Here is a 22429-nt window from a genome sequence, read left to right as displayed (position 1 = left end):
CTTTTAATGACTGTAGATGGCATCTTAACTAGGTGGCAAGTGTGTAGCATCATGTAGGTTCCATAATCTGATGTTTCAGGAAGCTGTTTAGACTCAGTTCAGTTTAGTTCAGTCGCTCAATTATGTCCGACTCTTTGGGACCCTAAGGACTGCAGCACGCCAGGCTTCCCTGTCCATCACCAACTCCCAGAGCTTATTCAAACTCATGTCCATTGATTCGGTGATGCCATCCAACTATCTCATCCTCTGTCGTCCCCTTCTCCTCCCACATTCAGTCTTTCCCAGCAACAGGGTCTTTTCCAAGGAATCAGTTCTTCTCATCAGGCGGCCTTAGTTTAGATTACACTATGATTTTCTCAGAACATGGTATGTAACAAACAGTCAGCAAGTAAGATTGTCTTGCTCTCTGGACTGTGTCAAGTGAAATAGTTCTTATTCATTTTATTTCTTGTTTCTTCACTTCTGATAACTAGTATTGAGCCTTTTTTTTTTTTTTTGCAGCTTCTTTTTCAGTGTACCCTAACTATCCAAACTTATTCAGGGCAGATGCTTCTCACCTGGGGTCCCTGAATTTCCCAGAGACAGATTCTTAAAGAAATTTGTGACTCAAAATATGTCAGAAGCCACTATTCTTTTTCTTATCTAAACACCTATTCATTAAAGACCTACACTGAGATGATAAGTAGCATGGAAAAGCAACCACTAGTATTGGGTCTGACCTTGCAGTCTCTGATACACTGTGACCTCTGCCCCTAGCATTATTCAGCACCCCATCCCCACTGTACATCAGTACATAGAGACTCTGATGTTCTCAGGACTGTCTCTTGTGGACAACAGTTTATACTGTTCAGGACCCACATCACAGAACCCATACATTTTAATATGTGTGTGTCATTATTTCTGATTTCTCATTTATTTCCTAATGCTGTAATTTAAGAAACAAAAATCTTTCTAAAGTGAAGTAGAAATGAACCGTGTTAACAATCAATTTCATTTGACTTGAACAATTTCAGAGTACTTAAACTTATTTTACATCGTGTGTGTGTTTGATTTTGCAGTTTGACTTGTCTGTCTATCTGTTTTATTTTTCTACTGTATATTTATTTTAAGCAGTATACCCCAGGATCAGAAAACTTACTACTGCCGCTGCTGAGACCTCAAGCCAATATCAGTTGGGAATATGAGGGACCAGAGCTTGTGAACTTTTATGTTGAATATGGTGTAGCTGGCAGTAAGAAATGATTTCGTTACCCGGGTTTTAATTGGGGGGCTATATTTGAAGAGATTGAGAACATCTTCAGTATTTACTGTGGATCATCTGGAAAAATAACTTGATCTAAATAAATGAATCCAATGTATGTGAAAAAATTAGAGTGAACCATCAACCTATATATTTTATACATAACTAAGAATATCGTTGGTTCATGTTATGAAATACAAGGGACATAATAAGTTCCATTGCATATGTTATTTTTAGATTGTGGTACTTAAAACTCTTTACCCATGACTTGTAAATAAGAGTAATAAAAAATAATTTTATTTCTATGTTTAATGTATTCCCAAGTCAGGTACTCTACTTATATCCTGGCCATATCTACTAGGAGATGGGGCAACCTTAATTTTCATAGTGTATGAGAATCTAGTCCTCCTCCTTAATACAGTGCCCTGCACTTAATGAGCTGAGTGGCCAGTGAATGTTTGTGACCAAATGTTGAATATAGTCCAACTTTCTGTTTAGGCCCTTATTGTGCAAATAAATATTAAAAAAAAAAAAAAAAAAAAACCTATGAGTTTAGAAATACCAGTACTTAAGAAAGGTTGAATCTATAACTTGGGTAAATTTGGAGGCATTTAAGTTTACTGGAAGATTTGTCTTGTGAATCTTAAAAAAAAAACAAAAATGGTTCTTTCCATAGTTCGATCAAGCTGTTTAATGTATTACAGTTCTTTCCATAAATATCGTTAAAGAAAGTCAGTAATTTCTCAAGGCAAGGTACAGATCAAGAAGTTTCTTTTGTGTTAAAAAGATTTAATCCAGTGGGTATATATGCAGTTAAAATGTCATCTGATATCCAGTCGATTTTTCTTTGAGGACGTTGTCACATAGGTCTTCATTTTCATTGATTTATTTGACACAACTCGACTTAAATCATTTAGCACCTTAGATTTTGTGTTTTGCCTATAAAGTGAATTTTCCTTTCTTGAAGCATTAAATGACTTCCGTTCCCTTAAAACATTCAAATGTGTTGTTTTTGCAAAATTTCCATAGGCAAAGAAGAATGGAGGAGAGAAATTGTAAATGGTTCTCGGAGCTTCTTTGGGTTAAAGGGTCTAATGCCAGGAATAGCGTACAAAGTTCGAGTTGGTGCTGAGGGGGCCTCTGGTTTTGTGAGTTCAGAGGATGTGTTTGAGACGGGCCCAGGTGAGGTGCACACCACACCAGTCCTGGCTCCCGGTCAGAGGTGAAGCCACCCAGTGCTCCAGCTGGAGATGGGAGGCTCATGGAGCTGTATTGTGGGTAGGGCTGAGAATGTCCTTCTGTGCGGCCCAGTTGGGTGGCGAGTTGGGTTTTTAATTGTCTTTGGCTCTTTATATCAAATGAATTACAGAATTGAGCAAATCACCTTCTAATCACATTTTTGCCAAAACCAGAGGGAAATATGATTCTTAATCTACATGATTTAGGTGACTCAAATTTTCACATCATTTATATGTCTCAACTTTCCCTCAGAGTTAGAACAGAATTTTTGAAATGCTTTAGAGCTGAAACAACTCATTGATTCAGTCACAATTTTTAATGTCAAAATGGACAGTAATCCAACCAAACCCTGCAGCTTGGGTGAAACAACTGACGTGAAGAATATTAAACTGCTGTAGAACAAAAAATTATTGAATTCATGTACTTTATTATCATACCATATTTGACTACTTGTATATATCTTAGTTATGTGAACATTATCAAAATACACAAGGACATTAAAGTCTCTAAAATAAAAATATTCTTGTAAGGTGTAAGAATATCCATATTTCCTCAGAAGATGGAAAATAATCTCTATTTGCTTCAATTTAAAGAAGGGTTGTGTAGTATGTGTTCATTTTATGATTCATAAAATCATGTTATATTCACTCATTTCATGCATTCTTGGGGAAATGTTGCATTTCCTATAGAACCCATAGGCAAAAATGCATTTTCTTGGGTCTTTCCTTACCTAATTCTAAGCCTTATGATTTTTAAAATCATTTCTTTTGATTTAGAAAAGAACATGAGTGGTTTAAAAAAAAGAAAAACCATAGGTAATATTTAAGAACTTATTAAATAAATGTAGTATTAAAATACCTTATGAAAATATTCATAGGCTAAAATCATAATGCTTAAGGAAAAATATTTTTCTGTTACTCTGTTCTTTGACCTTTCATATCCATAAGTGTACAGAGTTCTAGGAAAATTCTGTATTAAACTTAAAAGAGGAATTGCCATTCATAGCCAGTAGGACAAGGTGTTTGTTATTACTGAGAACTTTTAATTTCAAAATACTAAAAGCTCAATTAGCTATTCTGTCCATATAGAGTTAGGATGCTAATAACAGTAACAGCTCTAGTATTAGCATTTATTCAGTGCTAATCTCTACTAGGTGAATGGTTTTCTTGACTTTTCTCATTCAGTCCTTACAACAATCTTGTGAAGGAGACTGTTATTACCCACTTCCACCCCCTGTCAATGACCAGTAATGACAGGTGAAGGGCCTGCCCTATCACCCAGCTAGAACGCAGGAGAGCTCATATTTTCAACACCGATAATAAGCTCTCTCTACACCCACCATTCAAAGCCAAAAGAGGCCCACATCCCAAAGGGAACAGGTTGTCTGCAAAGTAACCACTTCAGGGACTTCCCTGGCAGTCCAGTGGTTAAGAATTTTGCCTTCCAATGCAGGGGGCACTGGTTTGATCCCTGGTCAGGGAACTAAGATCCCACATATCCAACAAATAAGCAAAAACAACAGCAGCAAAAATGACTATTCTATTCAGCTCTCAGAATGCCTTTGCATCTATTCTGGACCCTTCATGGTCCCAGTGTACTCCTACTTTGCAGATCTAGCTAGAATTAGATTCCATCCACAAAATCAAGTTGTGACATTTTTTTCTTTTGGTCGTTTTCTAGGACAGAGAGCAAACCAAACCCTTTAGAAAACAATTTTGTCTTTGATGTGGTTATGTTTACAATAATAGCAGCAGCTGGCAAGTAAGTTTCAAGATGAGCAACCAACCATCAGGGATGGGCCATTCTTGTGTGTCAGCAATGGAGAATAGGATAAGGCCGCAACCAGCTATTGTCACCTTTGACATGTAAATGAAACTGTTAAGAGAATCAGTTCAGTTCAGTTCAGTCGCTCAGTCGTGTCTGACTCTTTGCGTTGCAACCCCATGGACCGCAGCACACCAGGCCTCCCTGTTAAGGGGGTAACGCTAAGTAACGCTAAGTCGCTTCAGTCGTGTCCGACCCTGTGCGACCCCATAGACGGCAGCCCACCAGGCTCCGCCATCCCTGGGATTCTCCAGGCAAGAATACTGGAGTGGGTTGCCATTTCCTTCTCCAGTGCATGAAAGGGAAAGTGAAAGTGAAGTCGCTCAGTCGTGTCTGACTCTTAGCGACCCCATGGACTGTAGCCTACCAGGCTCCTCCCTCCATGGGATTTTCCAAGCAGGAGTTAAGGGGGTAAACATCCATTAAACCGTAGTGACCTTACTTAACATATTAGCTCTAGGATATCAGATGCTGTTAATCCAGCTTCCTGGTCCTCCTAGTTTCTCTGTCTATCCTAGGGCTCCGGGATGAACCGTAGGGTTCATGATCTGCTACTCTTGATTCTCCTCCAGCTAGATTTCAAGGTGCGAATGCTAGTGTCTGGCATGGAAACATAGCATCCTGTCTGAATTTTAACTCTCCGCATGAATGAGCTGCTTCTCTGTCTGAGTTCTGTTCATTTTAGAAACCTAGACTCAACTTTCACCTGTGCTTGTTTTGGGACTCTTCTTAGCATGATACCGTCTCTTTCTTTGATACTGACTTTTTAAGATCTGTTTCTTTGATGATTTTTTTGATGTGAACCATTTTTTTTAAGTCTTTATTGAGTTTGTTACCATATTACTTCCGTTTTATGTTTTGTTTTTTTGGCTATAAGGCATGTGGGATCTTAGCTGCCCCACCAGGGATGGAACCTGTACCCTCCTGCATTGGAAAGGGAAGTATTAATCACTGGACCACTAGGGAAGTCCCTAAGGTCTATTTCATAATTTTCTCCTATGGCACACACTGAAAAACAAGACTGGGGGTGATATCCTGGTGTTGTGCTTCTTACCCGCACGTTTGTTAAGACTCTACCTCCTTTTCTTGCTTTCTCACCTCTTTCCCCCAATCACTGTGTCTCTTCTCTCCTTTCACAAAAGATTTAAAACAGATTGAATTTTACTGGGCCCAACATTTTGTTGTTTTTTTTTCCCCAGTGGGCTGTGGGTTTTTTTGGTCAACTGCCTCCAAACTTTGACCAAAGTAATTTTTTTCCCTTTTTAAACATTTCTAACTATTTTAACTCTTCAACAGGTCACGTTTATACATAATGGATTCTTCAAAAATAGCCATTTATCTCACTCTTTTTCTTCTATGTCTTTAAAAACATTTTTTTTAATTTTATTTTATATTGGAGTATAGTTGATTAACAGTGTTGTTTTAGTTTCAGGTGTACAACAAAGTGATTCAGTTGTACATACACATGTATTTATTCTTTTTCCAGTTAGGTTATTACAGAATGTTGAGCAGAGTTCCCTGTGCTATACAATAGGTCCTTGTTGGTTATTTGTTTTAAATATAGTAGTGTATATATGTGAATTCCAAACTCCCAATCTATCCCTCCTCCCATCTTTCCCCTTTGGTAACTATAAGTTTGTTTCCTAAGTCTGTGAGTCTGTTGTCGTCCATGTTTATTTGATGATCCTAAGTACTCAAGGACATTTTCCTCAAACACCTACTCCCACAGAACACAGGTTAAACATGAGACAACAAGCAAGGTGATAGAGAAGACTGTTGTTAAGACTAACTTCTAGGAACCAAAATCAATTTCATGTCTCTGGTTTCTTTTCTGTTTTCATATTCTTTACATCTATCTATTTGTTTAATGTATTGCTATATGGCTTATTCAAATAATACATGAATAGATTTTTACTGTAAAAATTTTAAATAAAGGGACAATCCTCTGTTGCTCTCCTACCCAATCCTACTAACTCTTATTCAAGAAGAAAAAACCTCACAGTCTTCATTGTGTGTGTGAGAGAGAGAGAGAGATGCACAGTGGTGGCCATGACTTGGATTTGTAGTAATATGTGCATTTGTAGTTAAGATGATTCTGGAATGTCCTGGGAACATTTCAAGTCTCTTATAGTCATTCTGGACTTCATATTTCTTTTTATGTGGATGGAAAACCAATAGAAGCTCTTTTCACTTATATAATTTTTGTTTTATATCAACTTCTGGTGCACCTGAATGTGTGTGTGTGAGCATGCATACACATGCCCCTCTTAATATCCTGTGTCCGCCCAGTCTTAAATAAATGGGGTAGTGAGACATACTTTTTTTCTTTAGACATAGGGGCAAAACTCAAATCAACTTGGATGTTCCTTTATCAGCTGTCAAGAAACATTTCCACTTTGTGCATAGCTGCATAGCCACAAACCACCAATTGGCAGTTCAGTTTTGACAGTCAGTATCTTCCTAAGACAATGTCTATACTGATACTTGAGTATCTTCTTGCATTTTGCCCTCATCAGGGGCAAATTTGCACATAATTTGCACATAATTAGATGAAAAATGTAAATGCAGATAGTATTTATTACAGGACTGTAAAGCATTAAGCATATTAAAAACAAGCACTCTGTAACTTCAAGCAAAGGCTCCACAGACTTACATCAGTTAATTTTTGGTTCAGCTTCGAAGAAAATGTACACAGTCAGAGACCATGTGTAAACTGACAGAACTATGTTGCCAGAGTGTGTGTAGTGATGGACTTTTAAAATATTTAAAAGATGCAAGTCCCTACAACATTTTATTCTTTGTAAAGACTTCTGCAGAGTTGATGCCTGGACACCAGTGCATTGTAGCAGTAGTGTGCAATGGCTGGTACCATGTTCTTTGGAATCCACAGTCTTGGGTGAAGCTCTGACTCTCACACAAGGTCTTTTCCCTTCTGAGCCTGAGCTTATTCCTCATGCCTACCACAAAGGATTTTTGTGAAGACTGAATGAGATTTTGTCCTCAGTACAGTGCCTAGAGTAGAGTAAGTTTCAAAATGTTAGTTCTCATTATCATCATCCTCATCTTCATCCTCCCAGTGATGGTTATGATATGGAAGGGGAGCCCTGCCCATACTCCTGCTTCAGTTGTATCTAGTGATGATACAACTCAAAAGCCCTCCAACCAGTGAGGCCCAAGAGGCTACTGGGACTGGCTACTGGCAATCTGATTCATATTCCAAAGAATGTATTTCACTTCTCATTTTATTTCTTCAACACACATCCACATGATTTTTCACATTCCTCTTCACACTTGATCTTAAGCGTTTCATTTTTCTCCCTATCCTTTCAGTGGACAAAAAAAGCAATGAGGTGCTGTTTTTGCAACATAAGTAGCCTGGGATACTTGTCACCATGCTTCTTTCTGCATCCAGCAATCACATTCACCTAACCCAACCATGTTAATGGATTCAGAAGAAGTTCAGTCGAATTAAAAAAATGACATATAGGCATTCTTACCAATAAAAAGAAGAAAACCCTTTACCTTGATTAAGGTAAAAAGAGGAAAAAAAATCAAGGTTTTAAAAAAATTTTATACCAGTGTCTTGACACAAATTCTCAAGGGCTTCTCTGAATAGCCATTGATGCTGCGCTTTGTCCCATTTGATGGACACTTTTGAACGATACTGGAAATGCTAATTATCCTGTGGTTTTCTTAGGAGATTTGCATACTGTGATTGGTTGAATAAAGGGCTTCACGTTATTTGACTCAGAATAGATGAAGACTTAATATGTATGCATGTGATTGAGTATTTTGCTCTTCAAACTGGCCACTTAGTCCAGTAATATCACTGATAAAGATAGACCTACTAGTTTTTGGATTGGATCCTGAATGATATGGAATATTACATGTTGATCCTTTTGTGGTAAATAAGATTTTTCAGAAATTTCCCCGGAGCCTTCAGAGCTCCAGCAAATGAGATGGAAAATAAATCTAAGGAATATTTTGTGTACAAATTGAGATGTTATATAAAGTAATAAGGTTGGTTATCTTATGTGGACAGGTTTCATGTGTGGAAAGTTTTCTTTTTTTAACAGTTTCTAAAACATTTGAGGAAAATGGCAACATTATTCCAATGATATTTTAGCCTCTGAAAGTGGTTCCTTTGAAAGATAAATACTCCATTAGATGTATACATTCTGTTCTGTTTAAAATGATCTTCTATTCTTATCATTGTACATACAACTTATCCTGTAAACAGTAAATGTTTTAATTGGTCTGGGACTATGTTTCTGTTGAAAATATATAGTGAAAATAACTGAATGCAATGCTCAGCAGGGTTTGTTAGCATTGAATGGTATTAGCAGTCAGATGTCTCTATTTGAATTTTCTTAATTGTTGACGATTTTTCACCAGTTGAATATTTATGTAACTCTTGATTGGTAAGTGGCGGATTCCAGTGTGGGGCCACATGTAAAATATAGAAAAGCTCATGTACATGGTAGTTTTTTACTGCAAGAAGCTACAACACTTCTCACCTCCTCCTTAACCCATTGGCACTGACACCACTGACTTGTTTTCCAGCGATGGCAAGCCGGCAAGTGGACATAGCAACTCAGGGCTGGTTCATTGGCCTAATGTGTGCTGTCGCTCTCCTGATCTTAATTTTGCTGATTGTTTGCTTCATCAGAAGAAACAAAGGTGGTAAATATCCAGGTAAGAAACAAAGATTGAAACTGCCCTCTAATGCTGCATGATAATCCACGAAACTAAAAAGAAATCATGCAAGTCATCACGAAGACTACAATGAGTGTATCTTCCTAGAGCCGTACATTCGGACTTTCTGTTCAGACACTTGCTGATCCCTTTGTATGTAATGGAAGCCTAAACATTGCCAAGGATCAAAAGACACCTTGGGGGAGCAAATGAATCTGTCCTCTGAAGATACTAGTGACTCTGCTTCCTTAGGCTTCACATGAGTCATAAGTGCTGAAATAGCACCTAAAACCAACAGGCAGGGGCAGAAGGAAAACAGGAAGTTTTCTAAAGGAAGTAATGCATGAACTGGATCCTGATATCATGACGTGTAATAGTGCTTACCCTATACGGTTAATGTTTTGTTCAATTTAGTAGATCCAGTGAATTTCTATTTTCTTTTTACCTGGCCATTTCCCTTTCAGTGACAGGGGAAAAAAATCTACAAAAGGATAGATTTCCAAAGCAACTTGTACCCATGAATATAGTTAACAGATAGATGGGTAAAATAGGGGGAGATCTTAGAAACTTAAGACTTAGTCTTCTATCAAGTAAGAAACTTGTGCCAAAATGCTTTCATGAGGTTAACTTTATCTGTTAACAAAATATTCTAGGTTATTCTAACCTGTTCTATTTTTCTAGGTTACCTCCAAGAGACTAATATATCAAAATATACAGGGAGTTCCCTGGTGGCCTATTGGTTGAGATTCTGGGCTTTCACTACCATGGCCTACATTCAATCCATGACTGGGGAGGTGGGGCCAATAAATAAATGCATGGCCACTTGATACATCTGGTTGCATAACATCTATGGCGTATAGAATAATTTCCCCACTGCTGTATATCTCATAGAGTGTACTCCTAAAGACTTAATACGGAAACACAGGATCAATAGATAATAATGTTTTTTTGTAATTTTTCAGTTAAAGAAAAGGAAGATGCCCACGCAGATCCTGAAATCCAGCCTATGAAGGAAGATGATGGCACTTTTGGAGAATACAGGTGAGCCCCCTGCTTCTTAATCGCCCTTCATTCTCCCTGGCCTGCACAGATACCACACTCAGTCTTGCCTAGAATGGGATTCAGCCAGGAACATGTTCTGCCTGGACTGCCTATTTATCTCAAAAATTAGTTTAGAAACACTTCTGTGTATAAATGTTTACACATCCCTCACAGTTAAAGTAATCTCACTTTTGGTTAGGACTTGGCCTTTTCACTGCCAGGACCTGGGTTTGATCCCTGGTCAGGGAACCAAGATCCCACCAGCTGCATGGCATAGACAAAAAATAAAATCTCACTTTTCATTATAAATTTCCTTTGTAGTAATAAGTTTGGCGATGGAGCGTCTCCCACTCTGACCTGTTTTCCAGAGACCCTTGCTATAATTCATCAACGTAGAAAAGCTCAAGTGTTAAAATAAGAGTTAAAACAATAGTGCTCTACAAACCTGCATTATAAAGCAAACTATCCCTGTCATTCTCTAAGCAGTGCTTTTGTAAAACTGATGTTACTCTTTTCATCTTGGATGAGAAGGGTGTTTTTTTTACCAAAACAGGTTCCTGTGCACCCTCCTATTAATCATGAAATGATGGCTAGGAGGGCTTCCCTGGTAACTCAGCTGGTAAAGAATCTGCCTGGAATGCAGGAGACCCCGGTTTGATTCCTGGGTCGGGAAAATCCCCTGGAGAAGGGATAGGCTGCCCACTCCAGTATTCTTGGGCTTCCCTAGTGACTCAGGGGTAAAGAATACCCCTGCAATGTGGGAGACCTGGGTTTGATCCCTGGGTTGGGATGATCCCCTGGAGAGGGGAATGGCTGCCCACTCCAGTATTCTTGCCTGGAGAATTCCATGGACAGAGAAGCCTGGCGGACTACAGGCCATGGTGTCACAAAGAGTCGGAAACAACTGAGCAACTTTCACTTCACTTCAATGACTAAGTGGTTTTAGAAGCTCTTAATTATTAAGAAATATCACAGCCCTGGAGGCAGTGTGTTAATTCACAGGGTTTTGGTAAATAAAATGTTCTTGGCTTGGCTCCATCATTAAGGACAAATGTAATGTAACCTATGTGCTAAATAGTTTCTTCTGAAAAAAAAAAAAAAAAGAAAGCTCTTTAAACAAAGATTTTCTTGCCTGGGGATATAGATATTTAAGAGAGATAAATGATTGTTTTAGATATGTTTAAAAGCAGAAACAAAAGATATATTTATTCAATTAAAACATTGGGATTTTGGTATTCCAAAAAAATGCATCTATTAATCAAAAATGCTTTTACACCTTGTTCTTTCTTTCTGTAAGCCTCTTGATTATATAAAGTATAATCTTTTAAATATTCACTGGGCCAGTATTGAGACTCTCTCTTGACAGAAGAAAAGGCTTTTAGGTAAAATAAAATGTGTCACTATTTGTGATTGCTAGATGATATTTATAAATAAGATATGTGTATTCATTTTTACTTATTTCTAGAGCTCATTTTTGGTATGACCATGTCAATATCATGAGGGGCAAAATAAAGCCAAGGGTAAGAAATATGAGAACTGATTGAGAAAAGCTATATATTTTTTTACAAAGTTGGATTCACACCAGTCTCCACACAGATATAAGTGCTTTGCCTGTGTGTCTCAGCACCTCAGCTTTCATTGTAATCTTAGGATACAGAAAAACATCTAGTGAGGGTTGTCTTGATATCAGATGTTGACTACGAGACTGAAAGGGTATGAAAACCTCATTCAGCATCCCCACTGGTCCATCCACAAAGTAGTATTAATGCATTAAAGCAGTCTGCAGAGGGTCGCAGCCAAGGGTAGCCAGGCCTTAACACTGGGTGAGTTGAAATCTTTGCTGATTTCATTCACTCTCCTACATATTTCTCCTATAAAGTAAGAGAGTCCAGAATTACTAAACAACTTGTTATTTTTATTGTTCCTATGACTAGAATTCTACCCAAGATATGTGCACCACTGTTTATCGTGATAAAGCCAAATTTTTGATATAGCCTGAAAAAGTTATGTATTTGCACAAACCAAAAACAAACTATTGCTCTCCATATTTTCTTCACATGGTAATGGATTTCTGTCCTACATTATCATGCCCCAATGAATCTGGCAACATACTGCTCACTCTGTGCATCTCAGGTGTCAACTTGCTCTTATAGTTATGTGAAACCATGATCTAATGTAGTAAGACTTTCTCAGGGTCCCTCTGCTGCGTACTCCATTAAAACATGATGGAAATCGAAGTTGAATGTGAACTCATCTGGAATCAAGAGACTTAGTTTTGCTGTCAACTTAGCCCTTGCCTTTGATTTCTTTAGATATGACATTTAATCCAAGTGTCAGTTTTTTCCATCTATACAAGAACAGAGTTGTTCAAATATGAGATAATCTCTGAAGGTTTCTAGTAGTATGATTTCTGTGCTCCTTTATAAACCATCTACCAATGAATTTTAATGTCATTTGGGGTTTCAGAGCAGTACATAGTGAGTATGTAGTTACTGGCCTCGTTATCACTGTGTTTATATTTCTTTGGTCATATTTCTTTGTCTTGGTGTTAATTCATATGTAGTATGTTTGTGAAGCATTTTCAAATAGCTGTTTTTAGCTAATGCCTTGATTTTCTCAGAAGAGAAAGACTTTTCCTTGGGTTTATTAAGAACAAACTCATTGGTTTATGTGTAAAGAAAAAAAACTTGAAATTCCATACATCTGGGAATTGCCAAAGGAGATAAGGTTCTGACAGGTGTCTTAAACCTGAAACACAACTCGGTGATTTTTTTTCGTTGAAGCTGAAAGTTCATAAGGACAATCCCACAAGTGAAATCACTTCCCAAAACGCCCAGCCACCCTTTGCTACAGATGTGGCTTTGTCTTATGACTTCCTGGCATGACTTGAGAATTTTTTTCCTTTGGTTTCTTTTCTACTGGAAGAAACTAAAAAACCTTTCATTACATACATGTCACATGAATGAAAATGGATTCAACTGTTTATTATAGAATTTTAAATAATACACTTAAATGTCACAAGAGTGACAATCAGAAGAGTCCCTTCTCTACTTTGCACCTTCTAGAAGTTTTTGAGCTCTGTATTATTTATTGATTCTTATTATTTTTCATTCTGAAAATAAATTAATATTCTATCACACACAGACACACACAAAATCAGGGCTGTTGCCTAAATGTTAATGAATTCTGTTGATGATTTGCTGATTTTCATGCTTGAGGATGAAGCCATTTCTACGTGATTGGCTCTGAGCCAGGGAGTATTTCATAGTGCAAAAGGGATGGAACTTCAATGGCCAGATTTGATGGTTTTTTTTTTTTTTTTCCATATGCTGTAACCTTGTATTCTCACTCTAACACCCACCCCCAAACAGTCACCCTCTGGTGGAAGCCTGCAGCTTTCTTTGTTTGTTTCTTTAATTGTACAGACAGTAGGATCTGCATCCTTACTAACATATAGAAAAATCAGAGAAACAATGCAACCAACTGTGTAAGTATTTTTTAATTCTCTAGATCCATCCCTTTAAAAACCAGAAAGAACATAGGTCATAAGCCATGTGACCATGGTACTTGAACTCATAGCATAAATGGAGGCTGTTGGCATGGGAGTCTTGTCATGTGAACATGACTCTGTTGCACGCATGCTAACCCATGTTCATGAGGCACGAATGATGTGCACATATATGCGTTTGTTATATACTTTAGATTTATTCTGCTCAGAGACATAAACTGATCATGAGCAGTGTAAACAGTGACGGGCTTTTAGAGGGATCGTTTGGTTTGTGAACATCAAAAATTATTGCAGCGTGATTTGACCATGGTACGGTGGTAACCACAGGAAAATCAGACCCAGTGATCACAGATGTGTCCATCATTGCTGTGTTTTTACTCTGCAGGCATTCAATGGATACTTTCTGTGTGCACAGCTATTTTTTAAAAGTGAACTCTCTAAAATTGATTCTTTAGGGTAAGAGAAAGGAAAGAATTGGTTCCAGTGCTTTGTCTGACATCATAAAATTGATGAAAAAAAAAATGTTAAAGTTAGAATTTTAAAGAATTTCTAAAATGCCCACTCTTTTATTGTTATTTTACAATGAATTCATTCATCCAATATTTATTGTTTACTGTATTCTAGGCTGTGGAGATTTTAAAACCAATAGACTCTTATCTCACTAGTTAATAGTCTAGTGAGGGATGCAGGGAAGTAAAAGGACAATCTGGGCATAGTGTAAAGAGTGCTCTGAAAGGGAAAGGATACAGCCAAGGTGCCAAGGGAGCAGGGACAAGAAGCCAAAGCCAAGTGCATGTCCTTGAAGGAGGTGGAACAAGAAGTTGTCCCAGGGGGAGTAATTCAGGAGCTGAGTTTTGAAGGTTCCATTCCATTGCACAACTTATAGCCTTGAATAAAGATGATCATTATCCATGACTGATATGATTATGTATATCAAAAACATATTTTGTGGCTATATCTACTATTTTATGATGATTTTATTACTTTTTTGGAAACTTGTTCATCTTTGCCATTCCAGGCTAAGAATTAACATCTGATACCCCCTGTCCTTAAAAAATTCTCATAAAAACATGGATGAATTTTTTTAAGCTTTAAATACCATGTAGCTAAATAAGGATATCATTTTTCAATGATCTTCTGTAACTTCTAAATTCCTCTTGTTTGGGAAACTACCCTTTCATACTGAAACTTGACCAAGCAGCTTCACTTGGCACAATGTCAAAAACAGTTGACTTACTCTGTCATTAAAAAATTCATCTTTGAGTTGAAAAGAGGCAGGCACTCATCCAGAGCTTCATCACAGACTTGTCGCTACCCATCTCATCTGGAAAGTTCTATGTGTGTATGTGTTATACAAGGTATTTCATAGGAAAAAGCCTCTCTGAGGCAGGGAGTCTGGAGTGGAGCCAAGAGGTGTGATGGCAGGTGGGATGGGCACTTTCATTTGTTAGGTACTGTTCACATGCCAGGTGCTGTGCTGGTGCCTCATATATATTTTTCTCATTTAACCAGATTCTAATTCCTGAAGTAGGACATTATATCACATGTCTTTAAAAGATCTTAAGCTGCCTCTGAACAGCTTTTCCTGGAAAGACTCTGTGAGTAGAATATCCCTTTTCCTTACTTCTTGTCTTTCAACCCCAGCCCATGTTGCTGTAGATTCTCACCCACTGCAGCAGCCCACTCCAGTATTCTTGCCTAGAGGTTCCCACGGACGGAGGAGCTAGGCAGGCTACAGTCCATGGGGTCGCAAAGAGTCAGTCACGACTGAGCAACTAAGCACACACGCGTGGCCATTAAACTGGAAAGGATGTTTCTGGGTGGAAAGGATGTTTCTGGGTGGCCGTTATTCATAACTGATGCGATTATGTGTGTAAAAATCCAAATAAATCTGCAGGAAGATATTAGAGTTCATAAGAGAGTTTAGTTATGCTGCCTAATACAAAAATAATGTAAAAGTCAATTATATTTCTTGCTACCAGGAAATAGTTGGAAAATAGGATTTTAAAAGTTGTCCCAGTTATGATAGCATGATTCATGTTGATTTATGGCAGAAACGAACACACTATTGTAAAGCAATTATCCTCCAATTAAAAATAAATAAATTTTTTAAAAATGAAAAAAAATGTTGCTACAAAAAAAAATTTTCCAATGTGTGTGTGTGTTAGCAACTCAGTCCTGTCTGACTCTTTGTGACCCCAGGGACTATAGGCTGCCAGGCTCCTCTGTCTGTAGAATTCTCCAGGTAAGAGTACTGCAGTGAGTAGCCATTCCCTTCTCCAGGAAATCTTCCCAACCCAGAGATCAAACCAGGGTCTCCTGCATTGCAGGTGGATTCTTTACCATTTGAGCCAGCAGCGAAGCCCAGATTTTCCAATAGGATAATGTTAAAAATTGTTTTGATATGGGAATGAAACCAACAGAAAGATCTTCCTGTATTTCCATTTCAGGGTCTGATATTCTATTCCACTTATCAGTTTGTCTATCTCTGCACCAAAACTAAACTGTCTTAATATAGTAGCTTGGGGTGAGTCTTGATAGCTAGTAGGTCAAGTCCTCCAACTTTGTGATTCTTCCTCAAGAAATCTTTAAATATTCTTGACTCTTTTCATGTTCTTGTATATCTTAGAATCAGCTTGCCAAGATCCATATAAAAGCCTGCTGTGTTTTTACTGGAAATAAACTGAATCTAAAAAACAATGTAAAGAAAGTTAACACATTTACCAGAGGTCTTCCTGTTCATGGTTATGGTATATCCCTCCATTTATTTACCTCTTATTTAATAGCTTTGAAGGCAAGTTTCATTTTCTTCATGGGAATCTTACACATATTTTTGTTGGATTTGTTCTTATCTACTTTATATTTTTGTGGTATCCTAAATGGAATTATTTTTTAAATTTCATTTTCCAATTGTTTGCAAGTACTTAGATCAAACTTACTTTTATGCTAATATGATATTAAGCAATGTTACTAAGCTCTCTTTTTATTCTAATGTTTACCTGTAGGTTCTTTCCAATTTTTTACTTATATAATCATACTATTTATGAATAATGATGGTTCTCTTCTTTTTAATACACATGCTTTCTATTTCTTTTTCTCATCATGTCGCTTAGTATTTCCAGTTCAGTTTTTATTAGAATTGTTATTTCTGATGTTAAACAAGAAACTTTCAACATTCACCATCAAGGATGACATTAACTCAGGGTTTCTTATAGACTCATTTAAGAAAGACACTTCTGTCCCTAGTATTATTAAAGTTTTATTGTGAATGAAACTTTTTTCCTAAATCTTTTTTTCAGATTTTACCTTTATGGTAAAAGTTTTACCATAAAACTTTTTTTCTAAATCTACTGAGATAATCATAAATTTTTTTTTTCTTTTGCAAAAATAGTGAATTGCATGAATTGGTGTTTTAATGCTACAATAAGCTTGCATTCCTGGGATAAACCCAACCTGGTCATGCTATATTCTCTTATTAGCCTGTTGCTAAATTCTATTTGTTCATGATTTCTTTGTGATTTTCTCATCTATGTTCCTAAGTGAAATTAGCCTGTAATGTTACTTTTACTTTCTCAAAATGTTCTTGTTGGTTTTAGATATCAGTGTTATATAATGTTATACTATCTCACAAAATGAATGGTTCCTCTGACATGTCAAATTTGAACATGTCCAAAACTGGACCACCGGTCTTCTAGCCCAAACATGCTGCATTCTAGAGTAAGGGTAATTCCATCCTTCATGCTACTCAAATCAGAAATGTTGGTGTTGTCTTTTTCTCTGTTTCTTCCATATCCAACCCATCAGAAAGTCCTATTGGTGCAGTCTTCAGAATATGTCTATAATACCACTTTGTACCAGCCCAGTGTTCCACTCTGTCCCAAGTCGAAGTCCTCTCACTCTTGAATTATCACAGTCATCTCCCTGGCCCCCTGGAGCAGGAGTTGGCTAACTTTCTGTAAAAGGTCCAATGATAAGTATTTTAGACTTCACAGGTTGCACGGTTTCTGTTGCAACTCTACAATTCCGCTGTAGCACTGAAGCAGCTATAAACAGTGCGTAATAAATGGGCACAGCCCAATTTTGGTGTAGTTCACCAACCCCTCCCTCTAGGGTAAGCTATTTGCAATACTGATGACAGTAATCCTTTAAAAATGTAAGTCATATCAGGTCACTCATCCATTGAATTCCCTCCAATGACTTCCCATCTCGCTCAGAGTGAGACAGATCTTACATGGCCTGATCTATCACCTCTTTACTTTAATCTCAATCTCTCCCCTCTCTCCCCCACTCTCCCTCTCCACTGTCCCACCCCAAGCTCCTTCACCATTCCTAGAACAGGCTTGCCCTACTGCAGGGCATCTGCTCTACTTACCCCTGTCATAATGACTCTCCCTCCAGCTGTCTACGTGACTAACTCAACTCTTTTTATGTCTCTGATCAGATATCACTTCTTAACAAGGCCTTCTCTGGAAATCCTACTTGAATGTCAACTTTCCATCCCCTCCCCTGACACCCTCCATTCTCTTTACTCAGCTCTATATTTTCCATAGCACTAATCACCTTCTGACACACTCTGTAATCTAATTTTTGAAATATGTTGACTGTCTGTATTCTCCCCTTCAAAAAGTAAACTTAGTGAAGGTTTTAGTCTATTTTGTTTGTTGCTATATCTCCAGTGACTTGAACCTGTCTTAGAGTAGGCACTAAATAAACATTTATTAGATGTATGATGGGTGGGTGGATAGATAGATGGGTGGAGGGATGAATCAGAGAAATGTCATAGACTAGAATTTCCTGGAGTGTACACCTTGGAACAGTAGATCTCTAAAGCAGAATAATACTAATAGTTGGGATCAAGGTAACAAAATTCTGCTCATCATTAAATTCTTCAGTGAAATTTTCTCACTAAGTTATGGGCAATAATTCACAGGAAGTATTCAAGCACAGCTTAGAAGCTAATGATTAAATTCCAAAAATGTGCAAGTTATTCTTACACCAGGTTGGAGACTGGCTGCTATGTCCCCTGGCATTTCCCAGACACAGGCCATTCCAAAATTCTGTGATTCCTCCCCGGTTATTTATTAACAGCAATGATAATAACATTTATTCAGTTCGTGACAAGCACTTGTGTATTGCTAACACAGGTAATTTTCAATAGCATATGCCATATAAAGCCAGTATTATTTTCCAGTCTTGAAATTTTCTTCTTGGTGAAAAACTGGAGACCCTAGTAGGAATTATTGGCCAGAATATTCATATACCATGAAATATTTGTATCTTGGCTAGAAAGAAGTTATTTTTCAAAGGAAAGGGAACAGTAAAGTCCTAGCACAAGTTGCTAGGTGAAATATTACAGCTCAGGGGGCCTCTCTTTTACATGAAATCGTTCGAATCTTTTTTAACTAATGTTGTTTATGTTTCCCATTTTTGTTCTTTGAAAGAATACAAAATATGTCATTGCTTTTTTTTTCCCTTTTATTTTTTAAACCAAATATTACCTGTTAAGGACTAGGTCAGCTTGCATACCTAGTTATATGACCATTTGAGTGAATGCTCTGAAATATAGTAATTACTCTTCCACTTCCAGATGTTACACTTAGGGGTTTAACAGAGACATAAGCAAACATACAGGGAGTCCTACACATTTTTATTAAGTTGCACTCCACAGATTACCATCTGATATGGATCGGCTGCATAACACACTGGGGAGAAGGGAGTAGTGGGGTAAAGACGAGGGCAGGAAATACTGGCTTTTCCATTTGGGCATCACTCACACTTGTCAGAATATATTGACACACTACTAATAGTACAGATATAATGCCCTGAAGTTAAATTATGTTTCTTTCCAAATTAATAAATCTTTACCCATTAACTAATCAAAAATAATAACTGTATACAATCAGTATAAGGATTTTGCTTTTTTTCTTAGGCTATTTTCATTTGTTTCTTCTGCATCCCTTTAATGGAATGTGTAGGTCTCTTGAAAGGTAAGGTTCAAGTTTACAAGTCTGGCCTGCACTCAATAACACAATGATTTGAGATGCAGGATTTTGCTTCTTGCTCAGAAAAAAAAAAAATCCATATTTCACACTTAACCAAAATCATTCTCCATTCATATCCAAAGAATCAGAGATATTATGCAGTTTAACATACTAACTTCTCTACCATAAGCTTTTACACCCTTTCGAATTCTGGTAAAATAGTGATGATTTTCAACTTTTTTCAGTTATTCCTTTGGTAATGCTTGTGACAATTTCTGACTTGCTTCCAAATCAGGGGCCAGAATCTGTCATTGATATTGACATCACCCTGTAAAGCCATCCACCTGTCGAAGACGTCATGATTAAACCATTTCTGCACTTGACTTTCATTCCAACCACATTCTGGTCATTGAAGGCCACCTGGTGATTAGATTGGACTAGAGAAGCTCAGGGCGCCAAATGCTTTCTCATAATTTGCATGCCTGATCTTTGAGAACCAAGCATTTTACCTAAGGGCCCATCTTGACGAACATGTTTTATCTTTTTTTTCCAGTGATGCGGAAGACCACAAGCCTTTAAAAAAAGGCAGTCGAACACCTTCAGACAGGACTGTGAAAAAGGAAGATAGTGATGATAGCCTAGTTGACTATGGAGAGGGAGTGAATGGCCAGTTCAATGAGGACGGCTCCTTTATCGGACAGTACAGTGGTAAGAAAGAGAAAGAACCAGCTGAAGGAAACGAAAGCTCAGAGGCACCATCTCCTGTCAACGCCATGAATTCATTTGTCTAATTGTGAGCTCTTTGCCAATATCCAACTTTTCTCAAATGTTTATCTTAATAAGCACTTGTCTGTCTGCCTTCTCATACTATGAACATAGAAGCAGAAAGTCTATGTGCTGCTGGGTGTTCATATGATGAGAACTGTCAAAGCAAGAACGTAACTCAGTCAAATGATATCTTAATGTGAATTACAGTGCAAAGTGTATACTTTTTCATTCAACATAGGTCATCTTGATTTCCGAAGAACTGATAAAAAAAATAAATAATACAACATCATCAATAGATTACCTTCTACCCGCTTTGGGATACAGTTCAATAGGTTGCATGAAAAATGCTACACCTTTAAAGGATATACCTGTGTATGTTATTCAAACATGGGTTGGTACTTTGTTTGATACTCTTCCTCCGCTGAACCCCTAAGTAGGAATTCCGTTTTCATTGTCAAGAGTGTTACTGTAGTATTCTCTAGAACTTCAATGTCTTTGTGGACATTGTCGTGAAATTGGTGACTCTGTCTAGCTGTTGTTAGTCTTTTTGGGAGACTGTTAGGAACCATATGTACAATATATACTTGCTAAATGAGTTAATTATGACAGGTACATTTGCTGATGCTTACTGAGGCCCTCTTACCTGCTCTTTGCTCCTCTTACTCCATTGACCTCTTAATCATCAAGGTATTATACTGGTACATTGTTCTACTTCTTACATCTTCTCGCCATTCCTTTCCATGATTTTTAGGCATAATCAATGTATATCGCAGTGCATTTTGGCACTTGTGCCAGACCAAGAGAATCTCAAACAGATCACTCCAATTAAATTTCGAAAATTATTCCAGAAAGCACAGGGCAAGACATATGCAGTGCCTTCAGATGACAAGCATTCCACAACATACTGCCTTCTATATCATTTGGTACAGCCAACTCGGAGTCCTAGATTACTGTCATTGTCTAAAAGTCACTTGGAAAAGGCAGAGTTCCTGAAGATGGCAATGCTGGGGTGAAAAAAGGAACTGTGACAGTAAAATGAAGACAGTTTATTTTAAGGAGCATTTTCCCCCATATGTATAAAAAGAAAACCTTTATCACCAACCGGAGCATATGATGATTTTATGGTCTCTTGTGGTTTCTATTAAAACAAGTCACATTCAGTAAGAAAGATGTCAACTTGGTAGAAAAAAATTTTTAAAGTTATTTCAAAAAAAAAGCACGTAAAGCAAACCAACGGGAATATATTTTTCTCTAAGTCATTACCTATGTGGCAGCTTTTGAAACTCTGCAGCATTAAACAGTGTGTATGCAAATTACATGGATGCCTTGCATAATCTGAGAAATCTGACAAGTGCTAACAAGACCAACAGTCAAAGGGATTACATCTGTGGTTTTGAAAATAAGCATATATATTCTACCAGCTTCATAAATAATATCTATCAAATGGTTTCCTTCCACATATGAAATTCTATAACAACCTATGGTTGAAGGAATGCTCAGTTTCATTTGCCAATAAATTGGTTTCTCATAACTTGCATCAAGTTTAATTTTAAGTAAAGCTTTTTATATGTAGATATTTTGTTGAATTTGTAAATACACTTAGAGTGTAGATGCTATATGCTTAGGGGTGTTACATACAAATAAACATGCCAACAATGTTTATGTTGTACTGTATAAAATGTTAGCTAATTAATACAGTGCGTGGGATTGGAAAGCATATACTTAAATGCCTTCTGGGGTTTTATTTTCTCTTTTTGCTATGAAACTGAAATAGTGAACTATTTTCCATACTGACAGCAGGTTTCTAGAAGAAATTTTCAGAGCTTTGCCAAAGCACAGTTTGAAGTAATCCCAGGTAAAGATGGCCCTACATAGTTTAATGTCTCCAGTATTCACTTTTCACAGATCAGCCTTTCTTGTGGAAATCCAGAAAGACCAGACAGGCTTGCCTTGGCATCAGAGAGCACAAAGATAAGTTACTTCAAATTTACCAATGTGTGGGGGTGGTGGGGACAAGAACAGTATCGTTTTTCCTCTTCCACAGTGGTAGATGCTAAATTTATCTGTGCATGAAGGGTCATTTCTGTACTAGTGCAACAGAGTTTGTATTAAAAATTAAATGTGGTTTTAAAA

The 22429-nt window shown here is 37.4% G+C and overlaps 1 protein-coding gene across 1 annotated transcript in view; it reads left to right on the top strand.

The window, feature by feature from the left end:
• The window catches only part of NRCAM (neuronal cell adhesion molecule), a 320682-nt gene extending 298253 nt beyond the window's left edge, over nt 1-22429 (top strand). Inside the window, 6 exon segments of the mRNA XM_081535995.1 lie at nt 1111-1157; nt 1159-1231; nt 2270-2422; nt 8867-8998; nt 9961-10039; nt 20082-22429. Coding sequence (XP_081392121.1) covers nt 1111-1157; nt 1159-1231; nt 2270-2422; nt 8867-8998; nt 9961-10039; nt 20082-20319 — 722 coding nt within the window. The 3' untranslated portion in view covers nt 20320-22429.

The sequence above is a fragment of the Giraffa tippelskirchi genome, chromosome 10 (genome assembly GCF_054371585.1).
Source record: "Giraffa tippelskirchi isolate mGirTip1 chromosome 10, T2T-mGirTip1v1.2.pri, whole genome shotgun sequence".
NCBI lineage: Eukaryota > Metazoa > Chordata > Mammalia > Artiodactyla > Giraffidae > Giraffa > Giraffa tippelskirchi.
This window is presented reverse-complemented; position numbering and strand designations above follow the sequence as displayed.